The 26,393-nt window shown below is 33.4% G+C and overlaps 2 protein-coding genes across 2 annotated transcripts; both read right to left on the bottom strand.

Moving 5' to 3' along the window:
* Nucleotides 1–512: 512 nt before the first annotated feature.
* Nucleotides 513–21,757, bottom strand: LOC110019051. The gene is made up of 4 exons (XM_020716581.1): nt 21,452–21,757; nt 21,126–21,376; nt 20,284–20,391; nt 513–849 (listed from the first exon to the last, which is right to left on the bottom strand). Exons 1-4 carry the CDS (start codon nt 21,591–21,593, stop codon nt 727–729), a joined length of 624 nt encoding a protein of 207 aa, XP_020572240.1. The 5' UTR covers nt 21,594–21,757; the 3' UTR covers nt 513–726.
* Nucleotides 21,758–25,603: 3,846 nt separating this feature from the next.
* On the bottom strand, nt 25,604–26,188 carry LOC110019057 (50S ribosomal protein 6, chloroplastic). Its single transcript, XM_020716591.1, has one exon. It carries the CDS (start codon nt 26,072–26,074, stop codon nt 25,715–25,717), a length of 360 nt encoding a protein of 119 aa, XP_020572250.1. The 5' UTR covers nt 26,075–26,188; the 3' UTR covers nt 25,604–25,714.
* Between the last annotated feature and the right edge of the window lie 205 nt (nt 26,189–26,393).

Raw genomic sequence — 26,393 nt, 5'->3', positions numbered from 1 at the left:
TAAGCAAACGAGCCGAACACGAACACACTTTTTGAGCTCGAAATATAAACGAGCTGAGCATCTATTTACACCCCTAATGGATGGCGTGCATTAATAGCCACTGTTTACACCCCTAATGGATGGCGTGCATTAATAGCCAGTCAACCAACATATCCATTTCTTAAGAATGGAAGAACGAAAAATAATTGTAACCCTATTTGTCAAGTTAAATTTAATAACCCAAAAGATCATGAAGGATAAAATTGTGTACCAGAGCAATTCATAGCGGAAAGAGAACTAAGGGTGCTGTAAGTTTTCTGGTATATTCATGGCAGGAGGAACAATAATACAAACCATAAGTGCATTAATTCCTCATTTCTTACTCCCCTTTTTCACGGCTAAGAACAGGGCCACAGAAATATAAAACGTAGAAAATAAACCTCAAGATATTCATAATCAAAATTTTGATCAGGATGAATCTCAAAACCTTAGATCATCATTAAGATTAGTACAATAACAATCACCCATATATTACATTTGTTTCAACATAATCCAAAATGACTCATACTAATCAATCTTTATATATCAATAAAACCCGATACAAAATTCTCTGGATCACATAAGAGGAAACCTGGGAGTTGGAATGTGCATATATTTTCCAAACATAAAACACTACTAACATATAGAAATTAACAATCGGTAAAGAATATTACATGTGTACAGAAATATTATATTAAATGGGGGTGCTTATTTCACATTTGGAGCTAGTTCTGATATCCTTTCGTCCTTCAGCAGCTCATATGGTTCTATATATGGTGGCGGGGACGCTGAAATCTTGCTAGCATCATGAACAAAAGTTGGACCAAAGTACTGCAAAGGGTGACACATCAGTTATAGTTCATTCAACTATAAAATAAGCAAAACTCTAGACTGTGCTTTCATTTTCATTCACCTAAGATGAAGGATTCGAGTTAGTCTTCCAGGTTAGTAGCCCGAAAATGTACAAATCAATAAATTTATACGGGGGGGGGGGGGGGGGCAAATGGCTTAGCTATAGTTTTATGCTATTCTTTATTGCATCCATTGATTGTGATAAATAAAAAAAAATAGCTGATAAGAAATCATGAAGCTTCTCGCATGCTGTATGCTGTTAATTCTTAGAAGAAAAAAAATGAGTGCAGCAAGTTGCTCTAAGCTCCAGTCAATATAGTGTTCGGGAAAAGATTTGTGTATATGTTCTTTTGCCCTAACATTAATTTCCGAAGAGGTCATTTCATTTTAAACTGCAAATCATAAATGAGACAACCTAATCATTGTATTAAACGCAATCTCATAAAAACTTTGTTGATTTAATGTCCTTTTTTAGGTTAAGTTATGCTTAAGTTGTGGATTATAAGAACAGTCTTCTGTTTTATGTAGCTAACAGGCTAATAGGCTCTAGAATGGAGCAGGCAAATAGTCTGATAAAAGCAATAAACTGAATATGAAGGTGATTTTCTTCCTGACTTGCTTTTAGATTCCATTGCTTGGCTAAACTATCGATTTACTCGAACTACTGGGTATCCTCATGAATATACATATAGAAACAGTAATCTAACTTCACCCACTTAAATGAGGATTTGAATGTTAATCAAACTTGATGAAAAAGGGACTACTTGTAGTGCAGATTAAAATTGAGTTAAGTGCCAAAATAGTTTCAAACTTTAAAGAATTTAAACTATGGCTAAATAGATTTCATGAAGAAATATTAAAACTCAATTTTAAAATAAATGGGGATTATTTTGACACTTATACAAACTCTGGACTAAAACAGCCCTATATAGTTCGTTGAGGACTATTTTGACACTTTACTCGATTACAAATATACTGTAAATTATTTTGAAAACGAATGCATTGAAGTTTGTAATAAATGTCCTATTATACCTAGTAAAAAAATTTATTTGATATGGGTACTCATACATAAAACTAATAACTTAATTATCTCACTGTATAGTCAATTGTCAAGGTGTGCCTTTTATAAACTTGATGCATAACCAAATCATCTTAAATTTTCAAATTTTGAGGCCATATTACTTTTAATAGTGAAATCTAAGTACAATGGTCCTCGATTTGTTAATTGGGTGGTCCATAATTGAGAAAAAAGCAGAAAAAAGCAGAAACAAGCTGCTTTTTTATTCATGAGTTTTTATTTATGAAAAAATAAAAACAATAGCCAACAATCTCATAAAAACTTTGTCGATTTAATGTCCTTTTTTCGGTTAAGTTATGCTTAAGTTGTGGATTATAAGAACTGTCTTCTGTTTTATGTAGCTAATGGGCTAATAGGCTCTAGAATGGAGCAGGCAAATAGTCTGATAAAAGCAATAAACTGAATATGAAGGTGATTTTCTTCCTGACTTGCTTTTAGATTCCATTGCTTGGCTAAACTATCGATTTACTCGAACTACTGGGTATCCTCATGAATATACATATAGAAACAGTAATCTAACTTCACCCACTTAAATGAGGATTTGAATGTTAATCAAACTTGATGAAAAAGGGACTACTTGTAGTGCAGATTAAAATTGAGTTAAGTGCCAAAATAGTTTCAAACTTTAAAGAATTTAAACTATGGCTAAATAGATTTCATGAAGAAATATTAAAACTCAATTTTAAAATAAATGGGGATTATTTTGACACTTATACAAACTCTGGACTAAAACAGCCCTATATAGTTCGTTGAGGACTATTTTGACACTTTACTCGATTACAAATATACTGTAAATTATTTTGAAAACGAATGCATTGAAGTTTGTAATAAATGTCCTATTATACCTATACCTAGTAAAAAAAATTATTTGATATGGGTACTCATATATGAAACTAATAACTTAATTATCTCACTGTCTAGTCAATTGTCAAGGTGTGCCTTTTATAAACTTGATGCATAACCAAATCATCCTAAATTTTCAAATTTTGAGGCCATATTACTTTTCATAGTTAAATCTAAGTACAATGGTCCTCAATTTGTTAACTGGGTGGTCCATAATTGAGAAAAAAACAGAAACAAGCTGCTTTTTTATTCAAGAGTTTTTATTTATGAAAAAATAAAAACAATAGCCAGTTTTAAAAAAAATATATCGCGGCATATATAGGAAAAAAAAGATAATTGCAAATTTTGATGTCAGCACAATATAAAATTGTAAGAAAATGTTTCTGTTCATGATAAATACAAGTAATATATTACACCCAAATAATCAATGGCGGTCAAGAAGATGATAAATCCAATGAATAAAACTTTCGAACAGACTAAAAAAATGCAGGTGGCCATTAGTTTCATGATTTCACTATCACCATAACCAATTATCAGCATTTCTTGTTCTCATACATAATTATCTCAATTAGATTTCATTGTCTATAGAGATATATCCACTAAACCCCGATTTGTGAACTAGTTATATCTCCTTATAATATTTAAGGTGACTTGTTCTTGAATTGCCTATTTCGTCAGAAAAAGGGAGGGTAGGAGATTTCTTCTCCAAAACAACATATAACTTTTTGTTCCAAGATGAAGAATGACCACGAGTAAATGGTTTTCATTTATTTTTTTTAATCTCCAAGAAACTGGCGATGCTTGCTCATTGTACTCTCCACTGCACTCAAAATTTAAATGTAGTGTCCAAAGAAGTTTCAGAATTTTTGGAAGATTATGTTATCAGTTTTCCTTGGTTTCTTACTCTTTTATCATTTGGCTCCTATCCAAATACAATTTTTACCATGGGTTTCTAGATAATATTGGAATGTAGGAAAGGAGTATTGTTTGAAAAATAATAGTAAGAATAATATTAAAAAAGAAGAAAGCAGAGCGTGGAGAAAAACAAAGGATGATGAAGGGAAATTAACAATAAGAAAAAAAATCATTTACTTCTCTTGTGCAAGCATGCTGGTCCCGAAGACATGGAGTTGTTAGTGAAGGCATAGTATTGTTATAAGAAAACACAGTAATATCCTAGTTAAACAAAGTATTGTCATTGGCAAACATGGTGGTGCAATATGCAAGTGGGTGAATGTTGAAAAAGGTACTGTTTCAAAGGCAAGCCCAATGGTGTTAGAGAATATTCAGTGTAAATTGGCATATAAATCAAGATTCTTCTTCTTCTTCTTTTCTATAAACACATCCAAGAATCATATATTGATATTATCCTTCTCTAAAATTCAAAGGGCCACGTGGAGAACTTTTTCCTGTATACAGCTATAGATGTTGGTTAGAACTTTTTTGTCAAAAATAGAATTTCCACTATCTTCTATTTTGGCTTTCCACTATCTTCTATTTTGACTATCTATCGTTATCATTATTTTTTTTATTTTCATGCTTGCTCTCCTCCATTAATTTACCAAAAAATTAGCATTGAAGTTAGCAGTAAGATTCTGAGGAAGAAATGGGAGTAATGGCTGGGACGAATAGAAATGTGAAGATCAATAAGTTCAATATAAAATGTTTTGTATATCGGAAAATGAAGATTAAATATAGGATGCAAAAAAAAGGAAGTTTTATTTGCCACTCCTGGAGAGAGTCAACATCCACGAACAAGTAAATTGGAGCTCCTGGATACAAAGTTTGAGATTTATAAACTTGAGAGTTACTAAAAATTTAACATGCACTATGAGAATATCACAACCAACGAGCAAAAAGCTTGTTTGCATGTGTATAAAAAGGCACCAATAACAAATAATATCTAATGAAAAAATAAATAATCTCGTTATAGTGGAAAGTTATTTTGTAACCAAACATTGAAAGAAATCATCAAATTCATTTTGATCACAAGCAAATTGAGGTTTTTTTAATATCTATCTTGATAATGAAGTTTGTGGATTAAGCTTATTATCATCATTGCCTTATAACTGAAAAAAATACTGTGATGACAATTAGTAGATCATGTAAGCCTATGAAGTTAAAGCTACTGATGTGACTCAATCCAAAGAAAAAGATTCCGAGGATGAAACCATGTAAAGGAAGGCTAAAGATGACAAAAAATATTTTTAAAAAATGCCATAAAGCTATGAGATCCAAATCTAAATTAACAAAACTATTAAACAAGTGGTTAATAAAAATTGTTATAGCATATATTGACAATATATAACGGAAGACTCATGAAAAGGGATGATCCTAAAAGAAAGTTGACAAATAAATTGAATAAAAAAGAATTGGTGTATAAGGGCTCAAAAGTGATTCAATTTGCATTAATCATCGGTGCTTAGGGTTCCATGAAGTTAACCTGGATCTTGTAATCAAATGTAACCTTTAGCCCTACCTCACAAAAGAGTTCCTTTGATTACTGTGCTAGAAAATATAAAAAATTATATAAAATTGATGATGAGCCCACAGACATTGTGGGAAATTGTGATGTTCAAATCAAAACTGCCAAGAGAGCTAAGTGAAAGTATCAGAGGTTGAGATATGCCTCGAGCTTGGAGAAGAATTTAATATTCATTGGAAATCCCGTACAATTGTAGGCTATGGTTGAAACTTCAACGAATATTGGAGTATTTCCTTATTAGTTCCACTCCTTCATGTAGCAATTCAAACAAGGGTGTGCATTGGGTCAATTTGACTGGTTTGGCTTGCAAATTAGCTAAACTAATTAATTTTAGTGGTAAAATTTAAAAGAGCCGACCAAATTATTTCCCAAACAAACTAAATCGAACCAAACATTAGTTTAATTAGCTGTCTTCAATTATAGATGAACCAAAATATAAAAAACTTCAATGACATACCGAGTTAATATTAAGTAAAAAAACATGTATTCAGTAGAATCCCAAGTAATAATTGCCAAAATTTAAAATTTTGGGATGCAGACTAGATGATATCCATGCTAATCTTTTTTTCACTTGTTATTTTTAACTCAAGAAATTTATTAATTAATATTGAGGACTTTGGTGTAATTTAATTTTTTTTAATTAGTTTTATAAAAACAAGAATCAAATCAATTATTAAAAATAAAAAAAAAGTCAAAATTACTGCCAATAATTGAATTGATATTCAAACAACCAATCAAATAAAATTAGTCTGATATGATTTTATTATTTTCTCCAAACAATGCATGCAACTAAATTAATGTACTACTTATATTCACATTAATTCAATAAAAAAATAATTTTTATCTTAGTCTACTATATCATTTTTGCTCATATTCTCGATGTCCTACATATCTAAACTTTTGCAAAGCCTTAAACTACCTCATATCTCACAAAAATTAAGTCATACTCTTTTTACAAAATCAAAGCCCCTATTGTGATCAATCTACGTAATCAATTGACCTAAATTCACCATCATTACTTAGCCAACATCCAAAAACTCTTATCTAAAGGTCTTCACCCATTTGTATCAAAGAAAATTTAGCATTCCCTTGCCATAAAGTTTCAACCAGACATTTGACCAAAATTTGTTAAGCACCTAATGATTTCTTAGTCTTAGACCAACACTAAATTTTCCACTAGCATTCCACCAACCATTGAACCTTATAAGAACATCACCTAATCAATAACTCTCCAAATTTAAATAAGTATATCATTAAACATAAAGCTTTATATTTATTTTTTCATAGCTAATTCTACTTTAATTTCTTGAATCAATTTATAATATATTTCACTATATATTTCATTATGATTTTCAAAATAATTTATTTCTTGCAGGCAGCTCTCATTATTAACTTCTAAAAGTAATATTTTATTTTCAAAATAATTTATTTCTTGCAGCTCTCATTATTAACTTCTAAAAGTAATATTTTTTTCTTTTTTTTCCTTCATCTTTAATTAAGATTCTATTATCTTTACATTTAATGAATCTATATTAATCAAATTTTTTAGATATTTTATCTTTTACTTAACTAATTTTATATACTCTATTTTATAATTAGTGCAAAGTCAATTATATAAATCAATAAATGTTGATGCTTTTGTGTTACTAAGCCTCATAGTATTATATTTCTTATAAAAATGCATTTCTTAATCTTAATAAATCATTGTACCTTCCCACTCAAGTCTCCTTATCAGTGTATGATCTATTTCTAGCTAACATCCAAAAACAATTATCTAAAGGTCTTCATCAATTTTTATCAAAGAAAATATAGCATTCCTTTGCCATAAAGTTTCATCCAGAAATTTGACCAAAAGTCGTCGAGTACCAAATCATTTCTTAGTCTAAGACAAATACTAAATTTTCCACTAGCATTCCACCAACCATTGAACCTCATAAGAACATCACCAAATTAATAACTCTTTCGAATGACTCTCATTAAATCTAAAGCTTTATATTTATTAATCCTTTCATAGCTAATTCACTATTTTGATGCTTTCACTATATATTTCAAAATAATTTATTTCTAGGAGTTCTCTTTATTAACCTCTAAAAGTAATATTTTCATCTTTTTAAATTTCTTCATTTTTAATTAAGATTCTATTATCTTCACATTTAATGAATCTAATTTAATCAAAATTTTTTGATATTTTATGTCTTACCTTAACTAATTTTATATAGTCTATTTTCTTGTAAGTACAAAGTCATTTATATAAATTAACAAATGCTGATGTTTTTGTGTTAGTATCATCTTTGAAATACTTCTTACCTTTTCACAATTATTATAACTCTCAATAGTATTATATTTTATCACCTTATAACAATGCATTTCTTTATATTAATAAACCTTTGTACCTTCTCACTCAAGTCTCCTTATCAGTGTATGATCTATTTCTAAACACAAAAAACTTCTACAACAATCCTTTTAACAAACTAACCATCTTATCCCACATCAAGTTTGGCTCAACTAATGAATTTTAGCATTTCTCTGTTGGCAACTTATCTTGAAAAATTAATAATTTCTAGCATTTCAAATTCCCACCTTATTTTAAGGCTATATTTTATTTCAATTGTTTTCTTTATACTCTTAAAATATAAATACATAACTACAATCCTTTGTTGTATGGTTAAGCTCTCTAGGAAACATCTTATAGTATTTGTTAGAAAAATATATTTTCTTTCTAAACAAATAGAAATCTATATGTGATTTGATAACACCATTTTTGTAACGAAGTATTCTCATTTCTTTATGTATTTGATATTGCAAGATCATAAGATCTACAAAATTAAGTATAACTTCTCTCACTGCATTTTTATTTCCAATTTTAGAACCACTATGAATACTCTCATAGCACATCCTACTAGAAACTATATTCCAATAACTCTTCTTTCATCAACGGGTACATGTTTAGTAGTTACTGTTAGAAGTTATATTTGAAAATAATTTATTCCTATTAGAAGTTATGAGAATTAGATTTATTTCCTAATATAATTTTATTTCCTTTCCTATTGTAGATTTATTTCCTTGGATTGAATTTATTTCCTTTTCGATTTTAAGCTTTCATATTTTATGTAATTTCTTTTATCTCCAAAACAAATAATATGAATTGATTAATTATAGATATTAGGAGTTATATCTTTCATTTCTTGTTATTTCTTTTTATTGTCTTTCCTATTTTAGGATTCATATAAGGGTTATTTATAACCCCTTTTTATATCAACAAAATATATTCTTCTTTATCCTGAATTTCAACATGGTATCAAAGCCTAACTTCGAACCCTACCCTTCGATCCTCCTTCTAAAACCATCAGACTCCCTTCCTGCCATCCTCCGTGCGGGAAGGGAGTGGCACTCACTTTGGTATTTGAAACAACGACTTTTGCTTCTTCTCTCCTTGTTTTTTCCGCTAGAACCCTCTCCCTGCATGCCCTAGATGCCAGAAGCTTCCTTCTTTCCCAGCAGTTTTTTTCAGTCAGTGGTCTCCTTCCATGCAGATTTCAACATCTGGTCTCCTTCTTTGCAGATTTCAGCCGCCGAGAACTCTTCTTGCAGGCCTCAAATTCTCAAAAAACAAACACTAGCTTCCTTTTCCTTCTCGGAACAATTCATTACCTCCAATGATGACCAATCATGTCAGTGCAAGCTATTTGCCGCCTCTATTTGAGAGTGTCGTAGTGGCATCCGGACTTGGATCACCAACTATAGATGTTATGTTTCTTAGAGGCTTTTTTCTTCATCATCCAATTTGAGTGGATCAACGGAGTTGCAAAATCTCAAGTCATGCAACAACTTCTGTTCTTCAGATGCCTCTTGATCTGCTTTATATTCAGCATTTGAGTGCAACAAAGGCTGTTGTAACTAATTTCAATGATCCTTCTTAGGAAAGGAACGTCATGGGTAATTCTTATGCAGATTTGCTTGGCATCCAAAAAGCATATCTTGAGGCATTGCTTCAACAACAAAAACAGTTTGGAACGTCATTTCTCGGTAAGTCTGGCTATTATGGAAACCCTTTTGGTCTTGGTCTGTCCTATCAAAGAAGTCCTTTGGCAAGCCCTATTCTCCCAGCTTCTCTTGTTGGATTTGGTAACCCTTTAAGGCATGGCGAGCAGACTAATATACATATCCCTTCGGGCATGAGAAACTTGGTAGTGTGATGAGTTCTTGGCATTTGGATGGTGGTGGGAACATTCATGTCGGCTTTGCTTCCTGTCTTCTGGTGGAATTTAAGAACAAAAAGACCAAGTGTTATGAGCTTTATGATATTGCTAGTCATGTAGTTAAGTTTAGTGCTGACCACTATGAGAGTCGATTCATACAACAGAAACTTGAAACTGCCACAGCTAAAGAGAAGGACATGGTTTTGATGAAATCATGCCCCATGTTTTTTCTTTAAAAACTAATGTGTTTGGAAATTATGTGGTCCAAAAGCTTTTTGAACATGGATCTACTGCGCAGAGAAGTCGGCTAGTTGATCAGCTTACAAGGCATGTATTAACTCTTAGTATGCAGATACATGGATTTCGAGTGATTTAGAAGGCAATAGAAGTTATTGATTTGGATCAATACACTAAAATAGTTAAAAAGCTTTTCTTGCAGTAGGTCCACCTGAATTCTTCCTAGAGCAGACTCTCTTTCGGAGCCTGTTTACTGTATCAGGCCATCGAAGCTTTTCCTACAACAGACACTCCTCCAGAATCTTTCCTGTAAAAAAACCTACTCAAAGCTTGTCTTGCAGCGGGCCCTCCGGAGCATTTTTTTACATTAGGCCTTCCAGAGTTTTTTTTTTTTTTTTTTTTTTTTTTTTTTTTTGTATCAGGCCCCCCCCCCTTTTCCAGCATCAAGGCCTAACTCCAGAGCTTTTCCTTTTTCTGCAAGTCATACGCTGTAGTTTTTCCTATTGGTTGTCTTCTTTCCTGCAAATTCTTTTGCAACACCACCAGTAGGAGTCTTCTGTCTATATACAGATATTGCAGGAATTGCAGTAAAAAATAATCGCAGTCAACTATAAGTCAATTTTTTCTGCATCTTATCTACTTTCCTACAAATTCCCCTACAACATTACCTATAGGAGTTTTTTGCCTACCAATATAAACTGTAGAAATTGTAGTAAAAAACAACCGCAGCCAATTAGAAGTTGGTTTTTACTGCAAATTGTCTACTTCACTGCAAACTCCCTTGCAACATTACCTTTAGGAGTCTTTCGCCTACCAACAAACACTGTAGGAACTATAGTTAAAGACAACTGCAATACGGGATGAAGACTTCAAGTTCTGCTTCACAGAATCTTTTTTGCCCATTGTTTGATGTTTTCAAATCCAAGTTGAACATGGTTGAGCAAATTGAGGGAGAGTGTTAGAAGTTATACTAGGAAATAATTCATTCTTAGTAGAAGTTATATTGATTTATTTCTTAATATAATTTTATTTTCATTCCTTTTTTAGATTTATTTCCTTTCCTATTTTAGGTTTTCCTATTGTATGTTGTTTTCTTTATCTCCTAAACAATTAAAATGAATTAATTAATTGTAAATATTGGGAGTTATATATTTCCTTTCATATTATTTCTTTTTATTGTCTTTCATATTCTACTTTCATATTCTAGGATTCATTTCATGTAAGGGTTATTTATACCATATTTTTATATCAATAAAGCTTATTCCGCATTATTCTGAAAATCATCAGTGATCCATCCCTTTCCAAAATTAATTGTTTAAACCTCTATTTGTCTAATTTGTGCATAAGCACTGGCTACATTAATAATATTCTTATTGATGATTATCTTAATGGCAATCATCTTGTCAATAACTCCATTAAACTTCATAATTTTATTTTTTTAGCCTTTTATCCACAACTAATCCAACCCTATAACTATCATTAAAATTTTCAACATTCAGTATCTAATAATATTTTTTAATATCCATAATTTTTTTTCTTTCCATTTAATTTCTTGTACACAAGCAACTGTGATTCTTCTTATCATAATGCCCACTAACTCTCTTGCCTTCCCATTCAATTTTCTTAAATTCTATGTAAGAAAGTCTAATAAATATACTTAGTTATAATCAAACCTTCGTAACATGCATCAAAATCTGCTTATCTTCTAATATCACTTGAAAAAAGTGACATCTCAGCCCACCCTTTCACCATAATCAAAATTAGTTGTGATGTGCACTTATGGGTAATGCCCTAACCCACCTTTGCCTGCTCACAATAATCAAGTTATGGAGTGCCACTTCTAGCGATGCCTAGGCACTAGCATAATTTAAATTTGGATTCATTTTATATTTAGTTTTGACATGAATTTTATGATTGATTGTTAAAAACACGAATGGGCTAGGATTGACAACAAAAAAAAATAAGACATATACGGAACAGAATATAATAATAATAAATGATGACAATATATTAAATTTTGATGGCTAGTTGATAAATGAAAATACTATAACATCAATCATTCTTCATGAAGAGAAACTCACTAATCAATGGAAACAAAGTCCAATAACTCAAGCTTCCCAAATAATCTCTAGCTCAAACATATCAACAAGCCCAAAGATTTTAATAGTTTGAGGGTATGCTGACTCAAGAATGAATAAACCAGATGGTCAAATTAAAGATAGAGATGAAGAATTCCTCTCGGGCATGAAATGTCAAGTACAAAGATAAGCCTACCAATTCTAAGATGAAATGCCTCTCAAGGTGAATAGTAATACTAGTTTTTTGGGATGGCGTGCAAGAAATATAAAAATATAAAAACTTATACGAGTGTTATAAACGACCATAGTTGAGCAGGTCTACAATATAGTTTAGAAAAATTTTAAAGAATGTATAAGCCAGCTAACAAATATTCTCCTTACATTTTTTATTGCCTCTAGAGATGGGCCGAGTATTTAATAGAAAAATTTACGTTAAAAAATCCATCAAGAGGGAAGCTTGCCATAAAAGTTAGATGGACTCCTTATAAAAAAATATAGCAATAAGTGGAAAATTGAATTATAAGAACAAAGAAAAATACAAGCAAAATAAAGGAACGAAGCAGGCATGGTTATAGAAGGATTTAACCAAAATAAAGGTATCGACTTTGATGAGATTTTTTTTCATGATATGTTTAACCTCGTGATTATTCCTTATAACTTTGAAATTAAGAGTTTATATTTGAAAATATTTTTTGTTACAAAGAAAAGGTAAAGCGCTTATGTAAATGTAAAACTAGATATCATATTATTTTAAACATATCATGCAAATATTTGCATGAGGTTCAAGAGTTGTCGGCTCCAATTTAAGAAATAAGGAGGAGTGGACTTTAAAATGTGAACAAATCTTACCATATAGGATAGTCACCCTTGAGCAATAAAGAGCATTAGCATGTTTATCGAAACAAAATAAAAATTTCAGTTCAATTTGTGGATAGTCGCCCTTGAGTGAGGAGTATATCTTTCTTTTTTATTTAAATTGTTATATAGTGTTTTTTGGATTTTAGTATATTAAATGTGTCCCTATTATACCACTGTAGCTATGTTTACTTAAGCTAGTATTTTAGTATATTGTTATGGACTCTAAAGTGTGACCAGCAGCAGTCTTAATCTTCAGTATACTATTAATATTTCTTATGTGTTTTAAAGTGGCATGAAAATAATTAGTGTTTCTATCCCCAATATTAAAAGAAGTATGATTGGCTTTCTATTGAAGAAGGGATTTTTCCAGATTAATAGCATCCAGTAAGGACAAGTGTGCTTGAGCAACATTATTCACAAGAGTAGATGTACCAATAACTTGAGCCTCTAACTGGTCAACCATTTGTTGAGCATCCAATACCTTTTGATGAACATTTCCAAAAACTTGGTGATTCCAAGTTTTGAGGCTAGCAGCCAGCTTCTTATGCAACTGTCATAAAGTGAACCAAGGTGTCCCAGCACCGTCATAATTCCAAGCCAATTGTACAACACTTAAGAAAGTATTATGAGAAGTCCAAATGTTAAGAAATTTAAATCTAGAAATAAGTGGCTTATCATTAAAAGCAAGAGTGAGCATTATAGGATTATGATCAGAGGAAGCATAGCTTAGATGTAGAACACTAATGATATGGTAGTAATTTAAGAGAGTGGAATTGCCCAAAAATCCTATCCAGCATTTGATAAAGAAAATCTCTCCTCCAAGTATACGGAGAGTCAGAATAGTCAAGATAGAAAAGCTCAGCATCAGCAATATAGTTGCAAAACCGATTAATAAGGGCAGTATCACATCTACCACCACCTTTCCTTTCAGAAGTAGTCATAATCATGTTAAAATCTCCTCCCACAAACCAATTGTCATTTATAGTAGTTCCCACAATCTGAAGTTTTTGCCAAAGTAGAGAGTTTTTCCTGCATAAGAGAGCTAGAATATACAAAGGTGCCCCAACCATGGAAATCTTCCATGTTAAAGTTAGCAAGTACAAATTGATCATATTCTCCACAATAGAGAGATCAACAGAGTGCTTCCAGAAAAGTCATATTTTGTTATTTTTGTTGCAAAAGGAATTGTAACCTTTAAACTTTCCCAGAACTCTGTCTTTGTTCACATACATCAAAGGCTTCAAAATAGCAAAAATGTAACTTTTATGAACCCTGCAGAGATGCTTTAACATATTAAGAGAGGCAAGGTCCGTCACTCCCCTAATATTCCAAATCATAATATTAAACATGTCTTCTTAAGCCAGCCCTTCTAGAAGATCTAGAAGGGTTGTCTAATTGCTCTCCCTCAGAATAATAAGTGTCTTCTTGAATGATGTTGCCAGCATTTAGATTGGAGAGTTCATTATTTTGTTTAGCTTTCCTTCTCGTATGTCTTTGGACTTGCCTTTCCCAAGTTCATCATTAGCACGTTGCAGCAATGTATTAAAATCTATGTTCGAGGGGGAGGGGAGTGAAGTTTGCTTAGAGAGTGATTCGGTGTTAATCCTGACCTCAGTATTGGTATTGAAATGTAGGTTCGGGGTAGGCAGAATATTTTCCAAGATGAGAACAGTAGTAGGGATGGTAGGAGGAGGGTCTGCTACAGCCATAACATCAAGAAGACCATTTTTAAGCGAGGTAATAATGGAAGTATTTTCATTCAGCCGAGAAGGAGAAGCTTGCATAGCCACATTTGTTAAAGGAACCTGAGGAGTGTTAAGCATAGGGGCTTCAACAGGGGCAGTGTGTGGGATAGATTGTTGCTAACGTGTATTCTTTTTTAATAGAAAATTCAATTTAAAGAATTGTGAAGCATGATGACCAAACATAGAACAGTGAGAACAATAAGGGGAATGACGTTCTATTTCAATTGGTTGCCAATAACCCCTATGTTGGGAGCCAATCCATATTTCATTACAAAAAAATTGTGATATCTCGTTCAACTAGGATACGTGCTTCTGAAGGTCGCGTGAGAGCAAAAGTGCCACTATCCATCTTCAGGGGTTTACCATAAGCGACAGCTAATGAAAATAAGATTTCATGATTAAATAAGTGTAATTTGAGCCCAAGGAAACGTATCCAAACTGGTATGATAGGGAATTCAGTCTTAGACAATTCGGTCTTAGGATCAAAGTCCACAGACCATTTAAGAAATTTCATCACCCGATTTTCAACTCTCAAAAATCCTTTGGCAAAAAGCCTAGTATAATCCTCATCATTGTCTAGTTGGATTAGCAAATGTCGGCCATCCAAGATCCCAACACTCCACCATCCTTTTAATTTCAAACCTTCAAACTCCCTTCAAATGAAATCTAATTTAGGATGACCATATTTAAATTTTCCGACCAAAGCTAAACGACGAGAAGAGGCCAAGATGGATGATTCATCATCAGTGATAAACACTACAAATTTCCCATTTTTCTTCCCAATCTTGTTAAAAAAAGAGTATTCTCTACCCATATTTAAAGAATCATGGAAGCCCTGTGGAAAATGGCCGCCCTCGAGATTACTAGTAGAGCCCCCGCCCCCATCCAGAACAAACCCCGCAAAGCTTTTACCAGAAGGCATAATGATGCAAAACAAGAAGCAGAGAAACGATAAGATGGAAAGATCTCACCAGCAAAGACGGTAGGAAGCGAAAACCCCATTATCGCCAGCAAAATCACCAGAGCCGAAAACCCTAGAACTTGAATCATATTGTATTTATTTTATTTCCTCGTCGTCTCCGCTCTGCTATGGTTTCGCCTCACGCCGAACCCTAGCGTCTGCTACGTGTGTGAATATCGCGTCGTACTCTGATTTCCACCGCTTCAATTTCGTTGTCGGCTTCGTCTGGCTGAATAGCTCGCGTTTTCGAGCTGCGTCGTGCGGTCGTCGTGTCTGGTAGAGCTTCGCGACCTCGCGTTAGCTGCATCGTGTGTCGTCGTCGTGTGCAGTGCTCGTGACTTCCACTCGGCAGCTACGCCGTGACTGTTTCTGCTCGACAACACCTCCCGCAATTTTGTTTCTGCCACGACTTTCTTCTTCTCTGCGAACAACTCAGTTTCCTCCTTCGCACTTCACAGAGATTTGTTCGGCTACGCCGTTTGCTGCACTCGGATGGGCACTCGGATGGAGCGAAGTTATGTAGGTGTTGTGTCCACAGGTTTGGATCCTGGTTTTCATATTGGCAAGTCCTGCAATGTTCCACAATCCTTCCACGAGACTCTTGAAGGTGGTGGGCATCACACTTTTATTAAAAAGCTTGGTAAAAAAAACGGGAAGCCTGCTCTTATTCTCACTGAAGTTGAAATTATTACTCTCGCGTTTTCTTGGCGTTTTGCTCTAGTGGAAAAATTCTTTTATGGAAACCCAAAACTTGAGATCATTAAAAAAGATTTTGAAACTATGAAACTATTGGGCAGTCTGCATATGTATTACTTGACGGTCGACATATACTTATTCAATTATCTCATGATATCGATTGCACTCGTATATTTTCTCAAAAAGTTATCAAGATTGACAACCGTTTTATGAAAATTCTGAAATGGGCTGTCAATTTTGATCCAAAAGCGGAATCCCCTATCATTCATGTTTGGATAAAGTTTTCGGGGTTAAAATTATATTTGTTCAACTTGAAAATTCTCTACTCCTTAGTAACTGCTTACAGTAAGCTTCTCAAGGTTGATAGTCCTACGATTGTAGTCACCAGACCCTCTGTGGTTTGTGTATTAGTTGAGAGGGATATCACTCAACCAACTCCGGATGAAGTATGGATTGGAACCACTCACAACGGGTAATGACAAAAAGTTGAAATAGAACCACACCCTCCTTATAGCTCTCATTGTAATATGTTTGGTCACAGTTCTACTATTTGTTATCGTTTGCATCCTCATCTAAGGTCAAATATCACTAAAGATTAACCACCTACCATCCCTGCTGAGAAGGTGCAACCCGATCCTCTACCCAACATCGTAGTTCCTAAAGAAAAACACCATACTATAGGTAAAGATCCAAAAGTGTTTATACCACTCACTGTAATTGAAGAAGACTCACTTACATCCAATAAAAGATCAACTGGTACAACAATCAATTATTTCTAATGTTCAACATCTTCTACGTGTCCGACACACTTTAGACCAATCCACTGATCAGGCAAGTCAATCTTCGGATGAGAAATGACAGGTCTATTCCAGGAGGAAGAAGAAGACTGGAGACCGACTCGAGCTCGGGAACTTATTGAATGATACTTTGATCACTACTGACAATGACACTCATCTTACCAATTTATTAGCTGGATCCATTACTAGAACTAAGGGAAAAAATAAATCAAAATTGGGTCGCTCTCTAGCTACCTGATACTACATATTTTGACTTTTTTATTTTTTTTTCTTTAGGTCTCTCGTGTAATTTTTTGTATTTTCTCTTTTTGGAACATTTTGTATGTGGTGGTTATCGTGGGAGAATGATGTCATGCTTGAGCCCTTACACACAATTCATAGGTATCCTTATTTCTTTTTAATATATTAGTCTTTGGGCTTTCAAAAAAAAAAAAAATAAATTATTAAAAAAAAGATTTATTAGCATCCCACTAATTAGTTGTTCGGTGGAAATTCAAACTTCTCATGTATCATTCTCTTTAGAACATAGATTTATTTCATTGTAGCTTTCTTCCACTTAGGGATTTTATGAGCTTTATGAATATTATTTGGAATCTATATGTTATCAACAAAAGAATGAAAACTAGGTAAAAGCTCTTTACAAGTAAGGAAATCATAAATTGGGTGTTCAGTGTATTACGTTACTTATGTCCTTAGGAAAAAAGGACCAATATCAACATTTACGAGTTTATTCTCACCAGTTTATCATATTTTCTCGAGGATGTTCCATAGGCCCTCTATTGTCAAGAGGTGGCCACCTGTTTGGATACGGTGATCACCTCTGCCTAATAGCCTGGTTTAGCTTCGGAGCTTGAGGTATACAATAATATTATGGCAATATCGTTCCTTAACATTACCTATTATGAGATTTCATGTTACAGGTAAATATCTTTGAATTGAGAGTACTACTCTTTGGTATCCCTCAAAACATAATTAATCAAATTAACACTTTCTTTTGTGAGTTGCTCTTCAACCCAGAATAAAAATAAATTTGATTATATGATTATATGTGAAAAATTATCATAAGTCTTTTTTTGTGAATTTGAATAAGTCAAAGTTTTCTAATACTATTGGACCTCTATGCCTGATTTATCCCATGAGCATTGACTTGTGAGAATTTTCCTTGCACTTTTACTTGTTTGTCCAAATTAATCTATTTTCCTCTCCCTAGCTTTTCTTCCATCCTTATTTTCACTTTCTTCTTCGGCCAAATGTGATGTGTTAACTTTGAAAAGAGATTGCTTGAGAAGGAAAACTACGAAAATAGAACACTGCGAACAAATAAAAATGAAGTGAACACATCTCCACACCATTAATCATCTATCCCAAGTTTAGAATCAACAGTCATAGGTATTACATGAGATATTAGAGAACACAATTTTCACCTTTTGTTTCTTGATAATAAGTTAGAATATAGGTAAAACAAATAAAATGAGATAGCATATTCCAACCAACTCGTTAATAACTTATGCAATCTGAATAGTATAATTTTCATAGTACATGCTATAATTTTTTAAGACAGATTTATCTCCTGTTATATGATCTAAAGCTCCTAAGTCTGCCATCCAAGTAGCGGTATTCATCTTATTTAAAATGAAAATTTTGAGGCTTGGTCTTCTTAAACAACCAAGCTTATTTTGGTGCTGCCCTAAAAGAATTTAGGTTGGCAAAATAAATGAATGGCTTCAATTTCCTGACCAAAAAACCGAAAGAGAAAGAGAGAGTTTATTTCTTTTTGAAATTTTTTTTAATCCAATATTTCATCATGATTTTTTCATATTTTCGACATGGATTTTTTGTTTTAAAAATGATTTTTAACATTAGAGTTGTATTTTACTTGATCATCGACTTCTATGTGGTGGTTGCCACCATCATCTGCATAGTAATTGACATCTTCTTTCCAAGAGAATCATTCACATAAATTTTTACCCACTTTTGTAGGACAAAGTTTGACATTCAATGTTGTTCAAGGACCTTTCAACATAGAAAAAAAACTCCATATTGAAAGATATGTCATCCTCAAAAGGAGTAGAGCTTTGATGCGTTTGCAAACACCTTCAAAATTAGAATAGAATGGAGTAGAAAATTAGAGAATTTACTATTGAAATGTATTCCTTTATTCTGTGTACAAAATAAGATGATATGCTTTACATAAACAAGTAGCGCAGTAATGATCAAAGAAAGAAAAAAACATTGAAATTGAACATTAATTCTAAATCCAAAATTAACAACATGACAGGAATGGAATGTTGTGTTGTTGTCACAGATTATTGGATTACTATAGAATGAAATCTATTGTCCACATAATGCTGGATTATTATACATAAAAAGCTATTGTCTACGAATAATTGGATTGACGCGTTTGGAAGTTGTTATCCACACATTTTGTTTTCTTATAGATGGAAAAGTGTTGGACAAATTCATGACGATTTCAACAAATGCAAAGCGACAAAGAGAAAATCCTCTAGTAATGTTCATCTTTGACCACACCATCTAGTATATTTGATCTATTTCTATTTAGTTGCACCCTTGCAAATCCAAATATATTTGCGATCCAATACTGCATGTGTAGCAGTTGGTTTCTCCGCTCATGATGTGATCCCAGCATAATAATGATCATAATTATCTTATTATCTCATTTCTTAAGAACTTGATATGATGCCAGCATTTAACATGAGCTTTAATACTTCATTGATGAACATAATAACATCATAAAAATACCAATGAAAAAATTCCTTACAGTGAAAATATTCATCTAGATATCCCCAAATATGTGCAAAAGCTGACACACCAACCTCCCAAGTTAAGGAAATACAGAGCAAAGTACTTGTGTTTTCAACAATTACCAATGAGCACTTGACGTACCAACCTCCCATAGCTTGCGCACATACTTGGGAACATCTAGATGAGACTTTTTGCTTAAAATAAATTCATAATTGATAGTTAATGGATGTTATCATGTTCATTAAAGAGATATCAAGGCTTTCGTGTTAGATGTTAGCATTTTTCTAGATGAGTAACGACTGAGACATAACAGCATCACATCATAAGAAGAGAAACCAAAAACTGCAAGAAGATTGGATTGCAAAAATTTCGGAAGATTTGCAAGGGTGCACCGAAGAAGACTCAGATCAAATCTAACCAGACAAGATTAGATGGCATTGTCAAAGATGAGCTATGAATTGGCATAAATGTGCACATGAAGGAAGCTTTCAATGCAATTCCAATCTAGTTTTTGTGTCAGCAAAACTTGATATTCTTTTTTATATCTGATGAAAGCAAGCTTCTATGTACCTTTCTTGCTAGTAACTATACAGTTTGCTTTTCTGTATGATGTTATTCAGAAAAATAGAATTCTGAAATGCAATCTAAGAAGAAAGATGATTTCAAAACTTACAAAGTAAAGAGCTGCAAAAGCAGACACAGTGATCAAGATCAAAGGCCAAAATCCCAAAAAGAATGTCCCTCCAATTGTCAGGAGCAACTTTGCCCGTGGAATCAACCCCTAAGTAGATATGAAATAGACATCATATACCTCATATCTCACAAAGAGATCAAAATAACAGGCAAAAGAGTATCAACATCAATAACATCTTCAAGTGAGGAAGGCAAGATAGGCCATACCGCATGATAACACTGCTTCTTTAAGAAAAATATACAAGAGAATATGATATGATAAATATCTAAGAATTGACTTCCCAATCCAAAAGAGAAAAACATTAAACACCTTTTTTTCCACTATCAAAGCAAATGAATTACAAAAAACTTTATTTATGAAAGGCTAAAGACAAAAAATAAAGATTAAACTACTCTCTGTGAAGTGTAAAAATAGCTGATCTGACATCTCGGGATTCAAAATTGCATAAGAATATCTAGCAACACAACTTATTAATGATCTAAAGCTCTTAATGAGAGATCAATACCCTTCTCAAAATGAATAAAGGATATTCTAATATCACATAACAATGGCAGCCAAACAAAAGAAGATCCCTTGTCTGTTGTCTGTCTCTCCCTCTCTCCTCTTCTGTTGCTTTATTTATTTATTTGGGTGAAAAGTTTCAAAATGAAGGTTAGAACACTCAAATCGAATTAGTTCTACCACTGGCATCCTCCCACAGATTCAAAAAACTAGTCTAATAATCGCACCAAGCTTAAATAGGTAGAACACAGATTCAAATGCAATAAACTTTAGTGAACCCTAACTTGCAAGAATGAAGATGGCTGGTTAATCTTACGAACCTCAATACCCTCGCTGTTAAGCGCCATAGAGACTTCCCTCTGCCTTAAGGCACCCTTTTCGTACTCCGCCGACGCCACGCCATTCCTTTTAGACCGTCCCCTCCCAGGCTCACCCCCGTTTTCTTCCTCCGCCGCAACATCTTCCTTGCTCTGTCTATAAAATGCCTTCTCAGTATCCTCCAATAATGAAGAGGGAGTCACTCCCCTCCTCTTAAGCTCTTTCATGAACAACGACTCTGGCGGCTCCTCTCCTTAAAAAATCCCCCCAAACTTCCATTAGTGTTTGGAATACTCTTGAAAAAAACGAAAAAGTAAGAATAAATTACCATTAGAATCACCGTTGCCCTGCTGTAGACGACAGTGGAACGGGATGGCGAGGGGTAGAACGGCGCGACGTCGAACAGGGAGGTTTGGTCGGAAGGGGATCGAGGGCGAGAAGGCAGGCCTTGCTATATGCAGACAGGCCATCTCGGATCTCGATTTGTTGTTAATGGTAATGTTACAACTAGTTCAAATAAGGGATTTGTAGACGGAGAAGGAAGGCGGCGACGCAGCCGTCTGCAGTTACGCGAGTAAAAGCGGCGGCGTAGCGGCTCCGTAATCGCGTTGCGTAAAGTCCTAACTCGTTGGTTTTTTTTTTTTTTTTTTTTTTTTTTTTTTTTTTAAGTGGGGTGGGAAGTGGGGTAGGGGGGATTTTAATAGATACCACATAATTAGTATATATCCCATCCTTAGCATGTATACCATTCAAATATCACATCAAAAAATATTATCATAATTATTTTTTAAAAAATAAGATAAATATTTTTATGCATAACACCAAATATTACAAATATGAACATCAACATTTAGGAGTTAGATATATAATGTGATTTTTATGTAAATTTCTCTTTTTTAGACACTCATTTCTAAAATTACATTTTTGAAAATTTTACATGCATATCATATAATTATTATATATTTACATATTTAATCTCCAAGATTTGATATTTATATGTATACATTTCAGTGTTAAAGTTTATACGGGAAAATAAAATTGTATATTTTATTTTAAGAAAATAGTAGTAGTAATGCTTTTTGTGTAATATAAAGGATTGAATGATATATTTATAAATATGAAAGTTTAGATATTAAACATATAAATATGCAAGAATTATGCATTATGCAGAAAAATGCCCCCACATTCTTTTATTGAGTATACATTTGATTGCAAATAATGATTGTGTACAGTAAGATAAAAATGAAATATTTAAAATTTTAAATATTTAGTTACAAGAAAAAAAAATTTAAAGTGACCTTTAAAGCATTTTAAATATTTGCATATTATATTTAGAGTTTTTAAAATAAGAGACTCTTTAGCATAGTTGCTATAGGGCAAGGTGGTTTTGTACCAAAAAGATCTCATGAACTTTCTCATCTAAAAGAAGAAATAATAATTTAGCCAAATATAAAATTATAAAATTTTGATATAGAAGCCCAAGATATTTTTTATGGAACATTCCTAAATCAATGTCTAAAAAACTATATCAATCCTCACGGTATATAATTAAAGATACATTTTTGACTTGTCACAGTATATAATTAAAGATACATTTTTTACTTGACATGTCACTTAAAAATCCAATTAATCAAACACTAATCTCAATATATTTTAGATGAAATAACATAATCATATTTTAGATTTGATATGTTGCTCAGAAATCCACTTTATCAAACACAAATGTCAATGCAATTTAGAACTGTGAATGAAATAATTTTCACACTCAGGTTTATAGTCAAGTTAAATGTTTAAACACGACGAACCTAACAACAGTTAGGCCAGTCCAATCTATGTCTAAATAAACCTGAATCAAATACTTGAAATATAGCTAGAAGCTTCAGAGTATCAATAAAAGGATAATGATTATCCAATTCAACATGCTTAAAGCGGAATTGAGCGTCTCAATGTGAAAAATCCAATTATTCTGGCAAAATTTAAATTTCTTGATTACCATGGCACTAAAGTGGGGAAGAGAGAGAGGGAGAGAGAGAGAGAGAGATTTTAGACTTGATATGCCACTAAGAATTCTACTTAATCAAATGAAAATCTAAATATATATTGGAATTTTGGTTAAAATAATCTCGTGATTCAAGTTTATGTTGATTCGGGTTCCAATTTCAACAAATTTACAATCAAACTTAAAGTAAATAAGATGAACTTAATGAAATGAAAATCATTCCAATTTGAGTCCAAATAAACCCAAATCAAACACTCGAATATTTGTACAACCAACACTTGTCTCTTCTGAATTATCATATCACAAAAGGTATTTGTCTTTCATGTCCATTGCTTTATATTTTATTGAGCACGACATTGTCAATGTCGTATTCTTAGCCGTTACCAATAAACCTCCCGTCATTTGTGGCTTTCCTTGAGCTCTTTACTCTCACTTGAAGAATTGTTAAGGATTTCTTGTTAGGATGGCTTTACTCTTTTTTATCGAACTTCCAAGGCAAGTAAGCCATTGACAATCACCCCCAGTTATCAAATCAAAAGCTTTAAAATATATCAAAGATTAAACTTTCGTCCCACTATAACTTTTCCTATACATTGGAATCTTGGCTTTAAGAAGCATCTTACGAAAATGTTTATTTGATCGTTAAGTTGGTTAAAGGTTTTCATCATAATAATGAGCCTATAATTTGTGTTGTAAAAATTAATAATTTTAAAGCCATTGGTTTTCTTAATCCGGAAGCCATGCTCCACTGGCTTATGATTAAAGATTTTCCTTTCATATCTATCAACTAATTTGGGGTTAATGAAGTATTTTTCAATATTAAGATTAACGACCATCTCCATGGGTATTTCAACTATTATAGTTGGTTAAGGGATATCAACTCTCTCTTTGCCTCTTTTTTACATAAAGGGATGGCCATTCTTTACATCTAAGCCAAGACTGTAATTAAGCTCGAGCCAAATGCATTAAGCAACCTTAATCAACTATTATAGTTGGTTAAGGGACATCAACTCTCTCCTTGCCTCTTTGTTACATAAAGGGATGGCCATTCTTTATTTCTAAACAAAGAGTGTAATTAAGCTCGAGCCAAATGCATTAAGCAACCTAACCTTGAAATATCTCATCTATTATTTGTCAATGATGTATCGATCTTTGGTAGAGCAATTAATGGTTTTAAACACTTTTAAAGATGTTTTCAAACTTTCATCAGATCTATGTACATGCTTGCGTTATATTCTCTGGATTTTCTTCTTATAAGGTTGCTCATGGTTCGCCTTTTCATTTGCCCTAAGATCACTTCTCATTGCCTACCCTAGCTTGTTGCTCCCTTCAATCAACATTAATAAATCTATGGACTATCATCCCTTACTCAATAAACTTCAAGATAAAGTTTTTATTGGGAAAGGAGCAACCCAGACATTGGCAACCCGATTCCAATTAGTGTGTTGTTCCTTGATGACCATGGCCAACTAAGGGACCCAAGTTTTTTAATTCTTAAAGATGCTTTTAAAATGGTGTGTTCTATTTGTAATAGATTTCTCATTTCCGCTGATTCGCATATTATAAGAAAACTTTTAAGTAGAGAGTGAATGTGTGTGTGTGTGTGTGTGTGTGTGTGTGTGTGTGTGTGATAAATAAAACCAACTCTAAAAATATAAAAGTCAATACCCGTGAGGGCTATTGCCCTCGCATTGCCGCAGAGATCAGTGCCGAAATCCGAGATGGGCATGTCTTCTTAATCCCTTAGCTATTACAATAGATTCCTGAAAAAAGACCCCGTAATTTTGACTACATCATATATGTTGCACCACAAACATTTCAATTCAATCCTAACATAATCACAAACTCTTAACACTTACTCTTGGTGGTTGATTATTGTGATGAGGAAGCAAAATTCCATAAAGCTATCGGATCTGCCCCTCCCTTTACATTTATATAACTACTTAAATGGCATAAATCTATGAATATGTACATTACAAATATATGCATGTCACTTGTTTATCATATTTGGATGGCTAGAAAAGAAGTTTTGTCTGGCAAGAGAAATCCTTCAAGTAGAGCAATTATTAGTTAATCTTCTTTGACTTACAACTTAAGGCAGCTGTGGGGATCAGCTCTCAACGGAATATTATAGGAAGAATCTAAATGTTTACCCAAATGCCTAAGAGTGTGTAAGCATGTGTTATACGTGATAAGAATGAGGTTGACAAACTTTCTATACAATGCCATTGCAATGTCTTTATTGAGATTAAATTTAACGTCAGAGAGCATATCAATTATTTTTCCACAGTGAAAGATTAGTTTTTTTGTAGAACTTTAGATGCCTGCTCTACAGAGATAATGAATTTGCAAATTTTGGATTTTTGAAATATGAATTTATACAGAAAAAAAATAAATCAGAAAAGGTATAATCTCTAATGTTACTTTGCTCTCTGAAAGCTGCCAGCGAGGATTTATCTATTATTTTTTTAAGGAAGCAAATAATCAAACACCTAATGCTCATTCTTAACAGGGTCGAAGAAGTTCTAGCTGACTTGAAAAGCAGAACAGAGATAGCCAACCCGATACAGTAAGTGAACAAAAATTCTCAACTCAAAAAGAAACGGCCGAGGCAGTTGAAACAGAAACCGGCTTCAGCTGGCGCTGCTCGCCGGGAGTCACAGTGTCTTCGCCGCCGTCGTCGGACATGGCAAGAGTCCAGTCAGGGGGGAGAAGAGGGAGAACAGGGTAGAGAGTTGGACCCTTACGCTTAACGTCCCACGGCTGCGTCTTCTTGGGCCTCGTCTTCATGTGGTGAGCCGTCCCCTTCTTCTTCGGCCTAGAGGAACATTCCACCGTCATCGGGCCTCCTCCGCCACCGCTTCCTCGGCTCCATGTTGCCGGCGGCCGCTTCCCTTCTCTGAAAGACGCCGGAAGAATCCCAACCGAAGCTGCAGAGATCAACGACGCCATTTCCGCTCGCCTCTCAGGTTACCTAACGAGTCCGCAGCTCTTCGATCCGGAAACGGATAACGAAACAGAGATAGTGTCTGGTGAGTGATGGCCCTGTTTTCTGGTGCGCCTTCCTGCACTGTTGGCTTAAACTGCACCGTCCAGTCATCCACGCCATAAAATTTATGCATCAAAATATGTAATAATGTGGCAAATTATTTTAAATTTCACAAATACATCAAAAACAAAATAATATTTTACAAATTTACTTAAACACCACTCAAATTCTATGTACTTACTACTTATGAGAAAGTATATTACTTTTTAAAATTGAAATGGT

This window comes from Phalaenopsis equestris, unplaced genomic scaffold (assembly GCF_001263595.1).
Source record: "Phalaenopsis equestris unplaced genomic scaffold, ASM126359v1 Scaffold000041, whole genome shotgun sequence".
Classification (NCBI taxonomy): Eukaryota; Viridiplantae; Streptophyta; class Magnoliopsida; order Asparagales; family Orchidaceae; genus Phalaenopsis; species Phalaenopsis equestris.
The sequence above is the reverse complement of the archived record's forward strand: the minus strand, read 5'-3'. Positions and strand labels throughout refer to the sequence as shown.